Genomic DNA, 17,950 nt, shown 5'->3' on the forward strand with positions numbered 1-17,950 from the left:
ATAGGAAACCATAAAATACCTTATGATAATTCACCATTTAATTCAACCATCTTACAATTAGTTTTTATGAATTGCATGGATAAAAAAAAAAAAGCAAAAGGAAAAATATCAGTTAAGGGAAGGGAGAGAACAAAAGGAAAGAGAGAGAGAATTGAGAGTTGGGCTCCTTTGCTCTTGATGTAGAGGGAGTTTGACATCACTCACAGAAGGGCAAGTTACAACCTTATCAGACCATATCTTTTTGACAAATCCAGTGCAAATTAATGAGAGATTCTTGGTTTAAAATTTGCTCTCTATGGTAACCATGGTGCTAGGATTTTGGAGATGGCGAGGTTGGTGAGTTGGCGCTGGAGCTTTGACAGGCTTTTAATTGCTACTCCGTGACTGTTAAAAACTGAAAATACCATAAGCTACCCTTTCTCTTCGGCAGTGGCGGTGTGATTAAGCTTGGCAGTGCTCGGTGGGATGCGCAGTGCTTTTAAGTTTAAACTATTTGTTTCGGTTATGTTTATCTTAGCTTTTTTTTTTGGGCATGCTAGCCTCTCGAGGCTTTATTCTCTCTCTCTCTCTTCAGCTGTTGTAGCGACAACAGACAGTGACTACAGGGTTCTAGAATGCTCTTCGAGTTAAGACTTGGTAAACTGTTAGGCTCGCTGATTAGTGGGTTTGAATTTTGAGCTCGTTTGTACACTTTGTTTTTGATGGGCCTTGTTCTATAGGATGTTGGGCTTTTGATTGTAACGTTGTTTGTCTAAAAAAATTCACATGCATCCTATTTTAATTTATTCGGTTGACCAAATAACATGTTCATAGGAAAGCCAGGATCGTCAATAGGATTTGGGCTGATCTCAGGAAAGTATGCACCTGACCAGAGTTGTAAAAAGCAGACTAGTTAGCATCGATTATTTGCATTGGCAAATCAATTATGCGCACAAAAAATAAAAGAAAAATAAAACCAAAACCACCCTTAAATAAAATTCTTGTCGAAACCTTTTCTCGTTTCCCAAATTCATAACCAAAACCTCTCAATTTCTCACTGAAATTCCAAAACCATCCATCAAATCTAGTCTAATTCTTCAACAATTTCCCTTCAATTCCATGTATAATTTCCCAATTTCGATTTACTTTACACAATGACCAACACCATTATACCCAAGTCCGAGACGAGCCCTCTGGTCTCGCCGTCGTCCTCCCGTTCGGTCACCGAAACGGTGAATGGCTCACACCGCTTCGTGATCCAGGGTTATTCGCTCGCCAAGGGAATGGGTGTGGGCAAGCACATTGCGAGCGATAATTTCACAGTAGGAGGGTACCAGTGGGCGATATATTTCTATCCCGACGGCAAGAATCCGGAGGATAATTCAGCGTATGTCTCAGTCTTCATCGCCCTTGCCAGCGAGGGTACTGACGTCAGGGCATTGTTCGAGCTCACGCTAGTTGATCAGAGTGGGAAAGGGAAGCATAAGGTTCATAGCCATTTCGATCGCTCTCTTGAGAGTGGCCCCTACACCCTTAAGTATCGCGGTAGCATGTGGTAATTTTATTGATTTTTGTTTTGCCTTGATCATACACATCGATTCTTTTTCTTTCTTTCTTTCTTTCTTTTTTCTTTTTGGGTCAATTCCGATAGATGTTATCATCTTTTTGTTATGTGATTCCGATAATAGGTTTATGTTGAAATCATGCCCTTCATTTGAATTATAATTCCTTTTTCAGATACTATGCCATTTTATTATTATTTTCTATTGTTTCTACTCTGATGGAAGTTTTTCTCTGATTGAGAATTGCGTCTGGGCTTTTTGAGAAACGCTCAAAGCTTAATATAGTTTGCATTAGTCTAAGAACTAAAGAAGTGGATGATGAAGTGGCGACTGACATTGACCTAACGAGAGTAGTTATCTATAACAATATTCAAAAAGTTCCATTACTTCAATGGAGAATAAGAGAATTAAGAATGAGGGAGCATATGGCTATTAATATTTAGACTGATGCTTTTTATTCATGTTTATCCCATAAAAGTATGCAAATTGGCATTTCTGAAGCATGTTTGTGGTAATGATGATCTTCTTTAGCCCATGGTGTAAAGGTCTTACAAGGATGTATTGAATGTCACTATGGTAAACCAATGCAATTTTTTTTTTTCATGTTGATGCTTGGACATCATACAAGTTGCAAAATTTTTCAATCAGTTTACTTCCAACAGAGTGCCTGCTACCATCAATTTGGTGTTATTTGTCACTTTTTTGAAGATTAAATGTGATAAGGTAGTAGGTTTGTCACCAGAGACTGATGGTTTCTTTTGAATAAAAGCTTTTTCCTTGCTGCTAGTCTTAAGTCTATTTGTCTATTGAATTAATAGCATAAATTTCAGAAACGGCTAGTATATCTATTATAGTGCAGATTATTGTCTTATGTCTCTCAAAATACTGCTTCCAAGAGCTATTATCTTTATTTTATGGTTTTTTCTAAAAAAATTTGCTGTCAGCATTATATTTGGTTTTATGATGGTGCTGCTTATGTGTCACATGGCTTCTATAATGGTTTGAAATAGAACTAGGGGGAACATATTTGTAAACAAAGCTCAGTTCTTTCTGTTTTCATTTTATGATAACTGTTGCACCCCTGTAGTTGGTCCACTTGGCTTTATAGGAACAGAAAGGCATGAACTAGCTATGGAGAATGTTTTGTCCTTGCACAATTTATGATGAGTTATGAACGTCAAATGAGTAGAGTAAATCTCACTCTTCCTCCTCCCTGCCGCTCTCCCTCTCTCTCTCTCTCAATTTATTCGCATTGAAGTTTCCTGTTAAGTTTAGTTGGCAGCAAAGGTTACGGCTTTGAATTAGTTAATGACAACAATTACCATAGCAGCAATTAGTTAACATCTAGTAACTTTGCAGTGTAATTTCCACCCTTGTTATCATTAAGCCCAAATATCCTATTATTATCATTATGCATTTGTCTAGTTGTTTCTTGTAATTAAGCAACTAAGTAACATTTTGTACTGCAGCCTTCGCTCTAGTAAATTTTTTATACTCCATGGTTATTAAAGTCGCGCCTACCCTCCAGGCGGCCGACTTTCTTGAGGCGAGCGCAAGCGGCCAAGGCGCAAGGTGCCACCTAGGCACGCCTCAGCTGCACCAGGCGATTCAACTTATGAGAACAAGAAGAAAAAAGAAGAAGAGGAAGAAAGAGAAGAAGAAAAAGAAGCAATCCAAACTCTAGGGATGGGTAGACGAAATTCCAGGTTCTTTCTTCGATTTCATCATCATCTCTTCTTCTTCTTCTTCTTCTTCTTCTTCTTCTGAAGCCATCATCTTGATTTTTTCTTCTTCTCCCTTTCTTCATTCTTTCTTCTTTACTTCTCTTTCTTCTTGCCCTTCTGACTTCCACTCCTCGAAGAAAATCTGACGTTCTATTTTTCTAATTCTTGAAGGCGTATTTCCTCCTCTGCTTTTATGGTCTCTGACTCTCAGCAAGTGATACACTGCTTTTGCTTCTAGAGTTTAGTGGAGCTTTGACCTTAACATGCAAACGTGCCACCTTTAATATAAAACATGCAGAGTGCCTAACCCACTGCTAACTACTATTGAATGTTAAATTTTCATGCATTTTAAAATCTTTATATGAATTAAATATTAAAATTATTTTTATATTAAATATATAATTCATAATACATTTATAAGATTCATATAAAATAATCTGAAAATTAAATATATAGCAACATGTAAAATTTGAATGCACTATATAACTAAAATTATTATTTTTAGTGCTATATTTTATTAAAAATAAAGTTAGTGTAATATATTTGAATAATGATTTTCACTCAATAATAATAGTAATGGTGTTAGTAACATAATAATGTAATAAACTAACAAAATGTAATGAAATAAATAATAAAATACATATATTTTTATTTGCAATTAATAATATATTAACTAAATTTACAATGTAAATATCATTCATAAATATCTTAACTAAATTTATAGTATTTAGATAGTTTATTTTTATTTATCATTTTTGTGCCTTGCTTCACTCAGGCGCACCCCTGTGCCTTGTGCCTAGGCTCCAAGAGCCCTTGGTGCCTTAGTGTGCCTAGAACCTTTAATAACTATGTTATACTCTCATGATTAGTTTTGATATAAAACAGACTCCGCTCCAAGTAGTGCCTCCATTTAGTAACAACAAAAATAATTGCTAACAGCTCTTTCTCATAAACTGATGACCCTTAGCCCTTTGCCCCAAATGCTTTAGAAATATAGGCAATAGGATGGGCTTTCTGCTGCAAAACAACCCCCATACCAGCATTGCATGCATCTGTCTCTATTATGAAATGCTGATTAAAATCTGGGAGGGCTAAGACTGGTGCCTATGTCATGGCTGTTCTCAATGCTTCAAATGGGATTTCACCACATTGGAATGCATCACTTTTTAACAAATCCATAAGAGGTCTACAAATAACGCCTTAATGATTTACAAACTTCCTATAATAACCAGAGAAGCCCAAAAAAGCTTCTGAGTTCTTTTATAGACTCAGGTACAGGCCTGCTACTCATTACTTTGATCTTAGCAGGGTTAATGGCTACTCCTTCCCCAAAAATAATATGGCCTAGGTAGTCAATTTCTGATTTGCCAAAAGCACATTTACTGAGTTTGGCGTTGTTGCTGTGTCAAAACTTCAAAAGCAGTAGCTAGGTGCTGCAACTGCTGCTGCCAATTGGAGCTATAAACTAGTGTGTCATCAAAAAATACTGGTATAAATTTTTTGAGATAAGGCTGAAACAGGTTGTTCATGAGGGCTTGGAAGGTGGCAAGGGCATTTGTGACATGGTTTTAAATAACGGCTGTGGATGTTAAGGCCATTATTTAACGGCTATAAAATTTTGTTAGAGTAACGGCTGTAACAGCCATTACTTTCTTTTCTCTACAGGAATTTACAGAGAATGTTGCCTTCTTGCTGGGACAGCCTTCTTCACGTGATGTTTGAATAATTGAATGCTTGAAAACTCTCTTTTCAGCCTTATCACTTCATTTTCCCAAGCCAAATTGCCAAAACTTTAAAAAAACATTAGAGTTCTTTCAATTCTCAAGCTCTCTTCTCAACATTAGAAGTCTGGGCTGTTTGGCTGAATTTGTATGGAGAAGGATTTTGGATATAGCTGTTTGGTTTGGAATAAGACTAATTGGTTTTAGGAAAATAAGTAGTTTCCTTAGCACACCCTAAGAGTTGTTCTTGAAATCTAGCAATCTCAAAGGCATATGCAAAATCTGTGGGTTTCAATAGTGTAATCATTGGCCTAATTTTATCTTTCAATCCTCCAATAAATCCACAAAGGAAATAGTCTTCTCCCAACTAAGACATTACTCTTTCCATTCTAATCCTCATATCTTCAAACTTATCTTGGTACTTCTCTACACTCCCTTCTTGCTTCATCTTCATAAAATTTTCCACTATATCTTTTATGGCTTGATCCTCAAACCTTGCACACAATTCCCTCTCAAAGTCCTCTCAAGAGTGAGGACCTCTACCTTTAATCCAATTGTGATATCAAGAATCAGCTCTATCAATCAAGAATAAGCTAGCAGTTCCTACCTCCTCCTCATTTGGAACTTTGTAAACCTTAAAATATTTGATGCATTTTCTCACCCACACTCTAGGTTCCTTCTCATCAAAAGCTATTAACTCAATTTTAGGGAGATATTTTTGCAACCCCTCAGGATCCATTACTGACCCAAGCACTCCCCCAACACTACCACTGCGTGATCCTAAATCTTGTTTTTGGTTCACATTCTCCCTGGGTGTTGGTAAAATCCCTCTACCCCGATTCTCCTAGTGTCTCCCCTAGCCACACTCTTTTCATTATCTACCCCTTTTTCCCTTATCATTCATAATTCCAGTGAGGAGGGTTCGAAATTCATCCATAATGGAATTTTTTTGTCTTAGCAGCATTCTGTTTCATCTCTTCTTTCAGCAATTCCATATTTTCTTAGATTCTTCTTGCATAACCCTAATTTGTTCCTTCAATCCATCCAATCTAACAGCATTGGGACCCACAACTGCAGATCTGGTCATATTGCAACTCAGAATTGCATACTGCCTACTTCGAAACACACTTTGATACCAATTGAATTGTAGCAATTTGCTAAACATTACTAAAGAAGGAATTAAGGGAGAGAAAGAAGAAGAATTATGAATAGAGAAGGAGAAGAAAGAGGTGAGAAAGAGAAATTAGAGAGGCAAGGAGAATAGCATTTTGTATTAATGTGTTTGGATGGCCTCTCTACAATAAGTTGCACACATATATACTGTTTTTCTAACAGAAACCCAGCTGGATAACAGCCTTCCAGCTGTCTAACTACTTTATGAATCTATACTCAATTTACCCTCAAGTCTAATTACATATGTCCCTCCTTTATCTTGCGGTTAACAGACTAGGATTCTGAGTTGCATCTAGTAACCGGCTGGAGGCCTTGGAATGCCAATTTGGAAGAACACCCCATAATTTAGTGCTACTATCAGTTAATGTGCTTTTTGATGTGATTGACTTTTTATGGGAAGATGTGTTTAGGTAGCATTTACCTTTAAATGTTAAATTTGATATTAAATTTTTTGAGGCTTGCCCAGAAGAGTTCTACAATGTTTGTGCATTTGGCAAAAAGTGTTTGGTGGAGAAGAGAATTTCTAGATTGGGATGTGTTAAGCTTATGTGCCAAGGATCTGGGTGATAGGACAATTGACTGTAAATCACCTTCAGCTGTAATAGCCTTGCCTTTGTTTTTATTCCTGCCCCTGCATGTAGAACCTATGGTGTCCGATATGAAAAACTTGTTGGAGGGAGATACCAAACCTCAAGACTTGTTTTTAAGAAGAGAGTCACAAACCTCACAAGGAATTTTGTTTGATTTCATTAATGCCTTATTCGTAATTGTAATCCTCTTTATTGTAAGAGTTACATGGCTTGAATTGATATCCTACTAATAACAAAGTCTTAAACAGATAATAATCCTACCAAATAATTCAAAGGCAATAATAATCCTAATCTGAAGAGATAATTGAATTCTGCTGCCATTCCAATGCTTATCTCCTCAGTTGTTGCCATCTGCTGCATGTTTATCACCAAGGGTCCATTCTGCTGCATGTTGATCCCCATGCCTTTTGTAGTGCTTGCCAATGAATGCATCTATAACAGGATGTCATTCCACCATGTGTTGCTTGTCAAGGTATAGTTGATTGTTTAAGGGTAAGGAGGTAGTGGTGAGGCATCTAGCATGGGGGTTGTTGAGATTGTTATTTTTTTGGGCAAGATTAAGATAATATATTGCATGTTTTCTGACACTTTTTGGAGATCTTGAGTCTTCCTGAGCTTAAATGTAGCAATTAGCTCCTTGCATACTTCTGTTTTGTGTGTGTATGTGTTTTTTCCTTTTCTTTGATATTTTATTTGAACTGAGTTAAGAAGTCTAATGATAATATATTGAAAAGAGGGAGTAGAGGGAATTGCTGGATGTAAATGTAGAATTTTAGTGACTGTGGGGTTCTTTCCCTTGCCTTCATTATAAATTTGTATTGCTCTTGCTCTAGTATCTTGATTATGTTCCGTTTTCACTTTTGTTGTCCCTGTTTCTGTTGGTCCAATTAGGTTGACATAATTTCAGTTGAATTTTGTATGTCATTGTTGCCGGTGTGTAAACAAGTATAGTTATGTGTATGTTTTAAGGCTAATTACAAAATCTCCCTGAGACCTTTGGTCCATATTGTTTTAAAATTATCACTTTAGTCCCTATCATTACTAAGAAATACTAGATTTTTGAGGAACTAAAGGTATTATAATATAATAATTTAAGACTAAACCACAATTTTTTCTTAAAATTTAGGGACCAATATATAATATAATATAAAATTTCAAGTTATGCAGTGTACTGAAAAATAGTCATTATTTTAGGATTAAGATGTTATGCCATGAACAAACTTTACAAACTAAAAATGCTAATGTTGAAACAACAGAGTCCAAAGTATATTTTGAAGCAAACCTCCATTGTTATAGAATTCGGTTCTGTTCCTCATCCCAGCTATTCAAATCTATGGGATGAATTTCTAATGTAAATGAATTGTAATCAATCAGAAATGTCAATGGTGAATATAGTAAATTGATACAAATTGATCAATTTGTTGAATCTCTGAAAACTTTTTAGACCTTATAGCTTTAAGATTTAAGATTTAGCTTCATTTCTACTATGGAAAGTGCATATAAAACTTTCCTTTAGCTATTTTTCTTCCACTAGTAGTATAATTTTTAAATTATGATATCTTCCATTATGTGTTATGACCTTTTTAATTGAACATTCTACCTTTTTTATCATTTAATTATTTGATCTTCTAAATGAGAATTTCAATACGTGCAATGTTAATCTTTGTTTACAATTGAAGCTTTTTGAATTTATAACAAAAAACCATATTACATAATAAGAATATGTTTTTCTATTATAATGCTTATTTCTGACCAGCTAAATGATAATTTTATGTTGGGTAAATTATTTTTACGTCTCTAAGCTATTTTAGTCTATACACATATTACACATGTTTATCTATTTTTAAAATTCAACAATTTAGTCTATATTTTGATCCATCAAATTGGAGGTTTCTCCGCCTAATTTTCCATTAATTATCTTTGGAATAACCAAAATACCTTTAAATATATAGTATTATTTAATTATTCTATTATGTCAAAGTTAACACTCCTGGATTTCATATAAATATATAGTTTAATTTTATCAAAATAAAAAATAAAAAATTGTTTTGATGGAGGGATCTCAAGTAATTTTCCCTTTTATATTTATCATAATATGTTTTCGTGATTTTTTTAACTTATTTGTTAGAAGTAGATCATGTTTAATTAATTTAAGATTTTTTACCAAACCTTAAAGTATGAGTCAATTCTCGAGTCTTGATTCACGAAATGAAAATTTCAATTATCTATTCAAATCTCGATTTGATGTTAACCTCTAGGATTTTTTTAAAAAAATAATAAATTAACCTTACATTTTGAGTTTGGCAGATCATTTTCTCATATTTTCAACCTCTAGATTGTGGTTTGTTGACATTTTGCTCAGCTTCTGATACTCCTTCATAGGAAATACTGTTAGTAATACACTAGAAATGCCTGATTTATTGTCAGCCGGCCCTCCTGATTGCATGATTCATTTTCATCTTCTTTTTACCTGGATATTAATGTTGTCTGGTTCCACTTTTAATTCAGGGGTTACAAGCGATTTTTTAGACGGGCTTTGCTTGAAACATCTGACTTCCTCAAGGATGATTGCTTGAAAATAAATTGTACTGTTGGTGTAGTAGTTTCAGCAATAGATTGTCCACGGTTGCACTCAATTCAGGTGCCAGAGTCTGATATAGGAGCACATTTTGGCATGCTGCTTGAAGATATGGAAGGTTCAGACATTACTTTTAATGTGGCAGGGGAAATGATCCGTGCTCACAAGTTGGTTTTGGCTGCTCGATCTCCTTTTTTTCGGTCTAAATTTTTTGATGCCGAAGAAGAAGACAATCAAGTGGTTCCTATTAATGATCTAGAACCTAAGGTTTTCAAGGTGAAGTTTTTTGTTATCCTATGAGTGTGTATACAAGGCAATTGGCAGGATTTGTGTGCTTGAGGTAGTATTTTATGTTTCACCTTTTATATTAAGTTTTACTGCCTTACAGGCCATGTTGCATTTCATATATCGGGATACTCTCACTGAAGATGCGGACATGGAGACATCCAGCTCATCTTGTATTTCCTCAATTTCTGAAACATTGACGGCAAAACTGTTAGCAGCAGCAGACAGGTATGGTCTGGACAGACTCAGATTGATGTGCGAGTCTCATCTTTGCAAGGATATATCTGTGAATTCTGTCGCCAGCCTTTTGGCCTTGGCCGACTCTCATCATGCTACAGAATTAAAAGCTGTCTGCCTAAATTTTGCTGCTGAAAACCTTGCAGGTAATGCTCAGTTCTCCCTTTCATTTTCTCATCTAACATAATTTGGAGAGAGAATTATTGTGATTTGTTGATACAAACCATTTATCTTTTTGACTATGAATTTTGCTGTCATGGGATATCCTTTGATGGACGTGCAAGTGTGTGTAATTTTTACCTGTCTGCATATGTATATATTACCAAATACGTTTTGCTGCTAGAGGTGTTGTGCATAAGATGAAGTTTGTATCCTTTCAAGAGTTTTGATGCCTAACCCATTTTCCCTGCGCAGTTGAATTTCTTCCTTTTCCTTGCCTGTTTTATTCTTTGGGGGAGTTGGGGGGTTCTTTTGTTGATTGCTGTTGTATTTCATGAAGACCTTCAACGAATTTCATGAGAGAAAATTTTTGTGACTGATTTTTTTTTTTCACATCTCTTGCAGCTGACTTGATGATAATTAATCCTGGAATGCCAATAACATAAACAAAATTTAATGTACGGGATTGTGAAATGTAGACATTTCTAAGCTTGTTTTCATTTCTTCTTGGGGTTATTAACTTATGAATTAGGTTTGAGGAGTGATATGAAAGACTTTGATACCAAGGTTTTGGACTTATTCTGAAAAATTGATTTTTTGCAGCATTTCTTTAAAAATAAAAGATTGTACATGCGTAAGAAGAAATTAAAGGGAACAACTTATTATTGTTGTGGTTCAAATTACAAATGAGAAGTATAAAATTTTAGTAAAATGTTGGTGAAGAGCAAAATTTTGCTGGTTCCAGTGGTGATTTAGGGAGCATGTATCAGCTCTCAAGTTTAGTACAAAACATTTATAGGCCCTTCAGAACAGTGTAGACACGCTAAGCAATTTTATGACCAACAATTTGCTACTTACGTAGCATATTGATTGTGTAATGAAAGCTATTAGATGATAGGGGCTACAACCTTCTGTGCTGCTATAAACAGTCGCCATATGTTGGCCATGAGGTTGCCACTGCTGTTGAGCCACATCATCCATTGCTGTTAACATTTACTTGTGAATGTTGCTCTTGTCTTCGGGGTGGTTCCCAACTCCAGCCTCCAGCAATTTCCTCTAATAGGCCTCAGGTTTGAATCCCATTGGAATCACAGTATCTTGTGGAGAGCTACCATGGTGTGTAGCTCATTTAAACACTCTGATGTATCCCAAAAAAAAACAAAAGAGAAGGTTCTCCTATATAACATTTTGCATTTGTTCTCTAGACTAGGTATGGAAGAGGAAATTTTAAATGCTAAACAGGAAACCGTTTCTACGAGTAAACAAGCGTTGCTGGCCTTTTAAAGGTTTCCATGCATGCTTCATAGAGTCAATCAAGGAGAACATGAGAAAACAACAGGAACTCTTGAGAAATTTCTTTGACCGCTATTATAGATGTTTCGGAAGCTAAAACCTTATTGAAAAATTTTAATTGTTTATTAGTTTTCCTTCTGTTGGAAATCTAAAGAAATTTTGAGGAAACATTAAGAGGCTAATATATAATTTAAAGTATCTATGATGAAGTTTGAACTATAATTTTCAAAATTTATGTGCTAAAGGGGAAAGAAGAAAAAAGAAAAATCAAGAAACAGGACACAAGTAATGAAACTTTACCTTTTTAAACTATGAAATTGGTGAAACTAAAGCTTTCCTAATTTCAAGATGTTAAATTCATCAAGCCAAATTACAGTAAGAGATTTGATTTTAGAGTTTGGAAACTGAAATGCTGAAATTAATGTTGCAATGGATATTGAGTTGATTAAATCATTGCAAATACAGAACATTCATTTTTCTCTATTTCAAAGTTTCTGACCTTTTGTCTCCTACTTTCTTTAAAGTTTCATATTTATATGTTGTTTCGCATGGCATGTCACTTTATTTGTCAATGCTCCGTGGGTTAAATGTTTATTTGTTGACATAGTTCTTATCTGTTTATTCCGGCTATTTAAGTGATTGGATTGGCATGTGTGGGGAGAGTCATTCATACAGAAAACGGTAATTCCAATTGGAAATGTTTGTCTTAATTCGTCAAATGTTGATATTGCTTTAGGGGCAATCCCCAGGTTTGGGCATGACTTTTTTGTTTCTTAGACCTTTAAAATAAATTGACTTCTCCCTTTGGTTATATCCAAATATGTGGATATATATAAAAGTTATATTTATTACTGAAACTTACCGTTCCAGCAATGGATGGCTTGATTGCGTTATTGAGGAATTGATGTAAGAATTTTCCTGCTCGGTTTTTAGAATTCAAAATCTTTTTCTTTTTGCTTTCTGCAACCCCTTATTTTTTATGGCTATGTATCTTTCGAAACTTTTTTTTTTCTTGAAAGAAAAAATGGTTTATACCAAGAGTGTTTGTCCACTTTGATCATCATGTAAGGGCAAAGTACAAAAAAATATCAGGTGGTCAAGTGCTTTTTCAAGTAGTAATGTATTTTTCTCAGCACTGTGTTTTGGTCAGTTGGAATCCAAATGCTCTAACCATTGAAATTGATGACATGGCAAAAGTGAAAACTTTGTTTTAGTTTCTTTAGAAATCACGTTTTTAATTATTTAGATCTTTTTCTTAAAAAGAAAATTAATGTTAGTTGAGTCAGCATTTTATTTTTATATTTCCCTTTTTCACATCAGTAATTTTAATGGTTTTAGTGCATGCAGTTGCTAAATGCTAATCACTAATAGAGCAAGATATTAGGCATTGATTGGTTACGAGAAAAAGCCACAAGCCCTTGCTTGGGAAAGAGATAAACCACATTTACGATAAAAAAAGCTTTCCCTATTTACTAATGAAAATTTACCATTGGAGTAATAATCTTTGAAGCAAATTGTATATGGCATAGATAGAATCGTATTTGCTTTGATGATATGAAACAAAGCTGCAGTGCTTCAATAACAATCACGACCTTTTAGTGGAGAGGGAATATCTCACTTCAATATTACTGACAGATGGTTTAGGACTTGAGCCAGTAGATACGAGTACATTTTTCTATTATTATTAAAGTATCCCCTTTTTTTACTCTCCTTTTTTTTTTTTTTTTTGAGACATAAATTAAATTACTCTGTGGTACTAAAATATCAGAGGTGCAATTTGGTATGTATTTACGATTAGCAACAGATCAACAGAATATTCAAGCATCTCTTTTTTTTTTTTTTTTAAGTTTCTTATTTAATTTTTAAGGATCAAATAATATAACTGAAACTTTAAGCTGAGAGCAGAAATTGAAGATGTTGCATTTCATATTTTCATTTTTCCTCGACAAACTATCGTCTTATTTGTTATTGGCGTTATTATTGCAGCTGTGATGCGTTCAGATGGCTTTGAGTATCTCAAGGAGAATTGCCCATTGCTGCAATCTGAGCTGCTGAAGACAGTGGCTGGTTGCGAAGAGGATTGCAGTAGTGGTGGAAAATCTCGTAGCGTATGGGCCCAACTTTCAGACGGCGGTGATACCAACGGCAGGAGGGTGAGGCAAAGAACCTAATATCTGATTATTAGTCTTTGTAAATGCAGATGATGATTAAAAAAAAGGGAAAAAAATAGAAAAAAGAAATTAAAAAAAAAAACAAACATTTTGTAATGTGGCTGGAGTTGCTGCCACTCTGTTGATGCATATACATAAAGTACGGTTAACTGGTGTAGTTAGACTGGGTGTTTGTTGTAAGCTGGAAGAAGTGATAACTTTGCTGTTCACTAATGGTTCCACGTAGGTCTGCTCTGCTATTTTCTCCCTGTATTGTTAACAATTCTAATCTATCCAACGGCAGAGAAAATCTGTTTTCCTTGTTTGCAATTTTTTTTTTTCCGTTCTCCCTCTTGTTCGTATCAATAAGCACTAGGAAGTGGCTTTCTTTCTAAAATAATTACATGGAATAGGTATATTTCGGTTGAACTATAAGGGTATGGGTAATAGTCATTCGGTTATAATTGAAAATAAAATTTTATTATTTTGTGATTAATTTGTTCATTATTCCAACATTTAAAAATATTAAATTTTATTAAATATTAAAAGATGTTTTGAAAGATTTTTTAAAAATAAAATAAAATTAAATAGGATTATGATAATTAATTTATATATTATTATAATATAAAAAAAGGTAAGATAATAATTTTAGAATAAAAAAATATTATTAATTTAAATTCAACACCTAAATATTAATTAAAATATAATGTTTTATTATAAATATTTTTATTGTTTAGTTTAAGTTGTATTTTTAATTGAATCATCGTTTTTCTTTCACAGAATATCCACCATGTCTAACCAATTAATATTTTTAACATTTAGTGATTTGACTTAAACAAATTCTCTAGAACCAAATGAACAAACGGGTATGAACTAATTATGATCCAGTGTTGACACGAAATTGGATGGATTGGAATATATTTGAACCAAATAGTTTTAATGATTTAATTGGGTGATTCGACTAGACGAGTTTTTAGCACCAAATAATTTATAATTTATGTGTTTCTTGTTTTGGGTTTTGCGCCTCATGATGTTCTTTCTACTAAGAGAATATTCTAATAAAACCCTTCAAATAATGATAAATTCATGATTCCAACGTAATTCTAAAGATAAAATTTACTTGAAAATTGATAAATCATCTGTAAAGATAATTTGGTAGTAAGTTAATTTAAAAGAGAAAAATAATTTTGATTTGATTTAAATAGTTTAATTTAAATTTAATATTGATATTAATAAGAACAATCTTCATTTAGTTTCAATACTTAGTTGGATTTATAGCACGCTTTAGAAATGATTAAATTGATAACCAATTAAATTCAAATGTTTATTTTATGATTTAGATTAAAATAAGGTCTATTGGACTAAAATTTCAAATTTTTTGCATGAATTCTCAATTATATCCTATTTTTTAATTTTTAATATAAAATAATTAAATCTTTGAGATTAGTTTTGAGATTAGTTGTAATTGTATCCATGTTTCTAAATCAATTTTGACTAAAAAGAAATTTATCTATTTTTATGAGTTCATAGATTTTTCGTCACCGCTTACTCATCCAACTCACTGATAAGAAACTCGGATTAGTATAACTATCACCTCCAAAAAAAATAAATTCAATTTCAATCAGTATACAATCATCGACTTTATAAAAAGTTGTTCTAATAGTAATAACGTAAAGAATATAACGTTGCAATTTCTAAAAATTACATCTCATTAATAAAGTACTCCTAGGGTCTGAAAATGATTTTCAATAGTCTATGAAAAAAACAGTGGAAGCAAGATTATGACAGCAGGAGAAGATTGATTGGGATTTTATGCAAGATTATTATTATTATTATTATTTATGTTTCTTGAATTTAAATGAAAATTCTCATAAATTCATATTGAGTTCTTTCATGGATTCTAATATGGGTTTAGTTTAACGTTCAGGTAAAGTTCCAGCGAAGCCATAAAGGAGAAGATTGGGACAAAGTGGAGTTAACGGTTGGTTAAAAAATTTGATTATATGATAATTAATTTAAATTAAAAAAATAAATATCATCATGCTAGGTGAAAAAAAAATTTTTTTTTATCAAAATTAATTTAGAAAAATGAATATAATTGTAACTAATCTAAAAAATTTGGTTATTTTATATAAAAATTGAAAAAGTAGATATAATTGAAAATTCACGTAAAAATTTAAATTTTTTTTATTCAATAAACCTTACAATAATCTTATGCTTTTAACTTTTTGGGCAAAATATATAAGCAACATAAAGGAAAATGTCATTCTAACAAGATAAAAGAAAATTTAAAGTTAAATAACTTAATCGACCATCAAGCGCTCTACTTGAACAATTATTATTATTATTTTTTTTTTAGAAAATAGCCACTCAAATTTTTAACCTTTTGAAATAGATGAAAAGAAGTCTAAATTTGTTAACAAGATTGTATCCACTTTTTGCTTCTTTATATGATTTCAAATAGAAAAAATATTTTACGTCGAAATGTTTATCTGAGTACCACTCTTATTATTCGAGGTTAAATATAGTAAATAGTCATATAATAAATTATACTTTTATCAAATAAAAATTAATATAGACCTCAGTCTAAAGAGTTCGGTAAGTAAATAGAAGTTTAGATATTGTCAGTGGACCATCAAGAAGTATAGTGATTGCCAGTGGTAGGTACAGTAACTTTGTGATTTATATTCTTAGTTTCTCGTTGCTCATATGACATGAGTTCAAATAGGGAACAATGAAAAATACTGTGCGAGCACATCATGTAAGGAAAATTAGTATGTGATGAAATTTCACATTGAACATGTTATTTCATTTATTACATTTTGATGCATCAACCACATAGATGATAAGCGCACTTATACAGTGAATGTTCATAATGAAACCTTGTTTTCTATAGTTGTGGTGGTTAGATAGAAGCCTCTAGAGACAGTTATTACGTCCTTAGTTTTGATTTAAATATAGACTATCTATGGTCTTCTTTATAGAGACTCAAAATTATTGTATATATAAGTCACATGTGCAATGTGTATATTATTTTCTTATTTTTATTGATCCATTGGAAAAAGCAAAGGGTAGGTCACTATGCTACAACAACTCAGTTTCGTTAGAACTGCAGTTTATTTTCCAATATTTTATGGACTGTTATGTACAACTAGTTAATACAGAGTTGTAATGGAAGATGACTTTTATGTATGATTATTGTGATAGAAGCAATAAGACTTTTTTATGAAATGATTTAAAAATGTCTTTGAGGTTCCCATGACATCTCGTGATGCTGTATAGGTGATTTTAACGATTTGGTAATAGAAGGATAAATTAGGAGGAAATAAGGTGCGATCTTCTTAGATGATAGGCTTTAATGATTTTATTTAGTAATGTGCTTTGATCAAGTTAGAATGGAAATGTTCTGTTTATACATGATTTACAAGCGCTTTGTACACTAGGTATCCAATAATGACTTAATCGTGCTCTTATCTCCATTGAGTGACGTGAATGATTTCCTAGAACTTAGGTTATTCATGAATCCCTACTTGAATCGGGCCATCATCATTTACTTTTATTACTAGATGCTTCTCTTGGAAAGTGTAAGCTTTTGTTTTGCTTTGAAGCGAAGTAGTTACATGATCCTCAGTTTACATATGCGATACGAGTGCCTAGAATATTCCATATTGTGGTTCGCCTCTATTTTCCTTTATTCGTTAGCTATAGTTTTGTCAATCTAAGCTTAGTCATTAGCATCAAGTTGCTTTTATAGGTGATTTTAGGGGAATGTAATAACTTCAGGGGCAATTGAAAGACTTGTACACTAAACCTTTTGATCCTATTAATACTGCTTATGAGAAATATGGTGACCTAGCTTCATGATCTTTAGCTGCAAGATGAAGCGTATTTGAGGTAAAGTTATTGAGTGAGTGGCTTTAAAAAGGGGATTATAATACTCGTTTCTTTCACCTGTCAGCAATTTAACAGAGACAACACAATCGTATTGATCGTCTTTAATCAGCTTTAAAGGCTTGGGTAGAATAGGACACTATTATTCAAGTCTAATTCAGAAAATTTTGGAGGTCTTTATTACGTGCAATGATTACATGGTTTCTTTGATACCTACTTTTGTCACATCAACTCTTAAATGAGGATTTGTTAACTCTCATCTTTGATGAGTTTAAGATGCAAAATTTTCAATTAGGTACAACTAAAGCTCTAGGTTCTGATAGTTTCTCTAGCTTGTTTTATTAGAATAATTGAGACATGGTGAATTGTCTTTATATCAAGTTATTCACAATTTTTATGGAAATGAGTACTTATCGAAGGAGTTGAATAGAACTACTATTATTATGATTCCAAAATATCATAATCAAATTGCATTCACCACTTTCAATTTATCAATTTGTGCAACATTGTGTATAAAGTTATCTAAAAAAGTGTGGTCAATTGGCTGAAGTCATGGATGTATTCTCTATTCATGATGATTAGAATACCTTTATTCCTGATTAGACCAT

At 33.0% G+C, this 17,950-nt stretch overlaps 1 protein-coding gene across 1 annotated transcript; it reads left to right on the forward strand.

The window, feature by feature from the left end:
• Positions 1–808: 808 nt before the first annotated feature.
• On the forward strand, positions 809–13,781 carry LOC110613722 (BTB/POZ and MATH domain-containing protein 4). Its single transcript, XM_021754981.1, has 4 exons — positions 809–1,534; positions 9,258–9,603; positions 9,716–9,995; positions 13,288–13,781. Exons 1-4 carry the CDS (start codon positions 1,134–1,136, stop codon positions 13,470–13,472), a joined length of 1,212 nt encoding a protein of 403 aa, XP_021610673.1. The 5' UTR covers positions 809–1,133; the 3' UTR covers positions 13,473–13,781.
• Positions 13,782–17,950: the final 4,169 nt, after the last annotated feature.

This window comes from Manihot esculenta, chromosome 4, assembly GCF_001659605.2.
Source record: "Manihot esculenta cultivar AM560-2 chromosome 4, M.esculenta_v8, whole genome shotgun sequence".
In the NCBI taxonomy this organism is placed as follows: domain Eukaryota; kingdom Viridiplantae; phylum Streptophyta; class Magnoliopsida; order Malpighiales; family Euphorbiaceae; genus Manihot; species Manihot esculenta.

What these genes read in the sequence shown, in the direction of transcription:
- LOC110613722 (XM_021754981.1), top strand. Translation starts at nt 1,134, where the DNA reads ATGACCAACACCATTATACCCAAGTCCGAGACGAGCCCTCTGGTCTCG. An exon ending in TAGAACCTAAGGTTTTCAAG is followed by an intron (nt 9,604 to 9,715) that starts GTGAAGTTTTTT and finishes ACTGCCTTACAG; the next exon opens with GCCATGTTGCATTTCATATA. An exon ending in TGCTGCTGAAAACCTTGCAG is followed by an intron (nt 9,996 to 13,287) that starts GTAATGCTCAGT and finishes TTATTATTGCAG; the next exon opens with CTGTGATGCGTTCAGATGGC.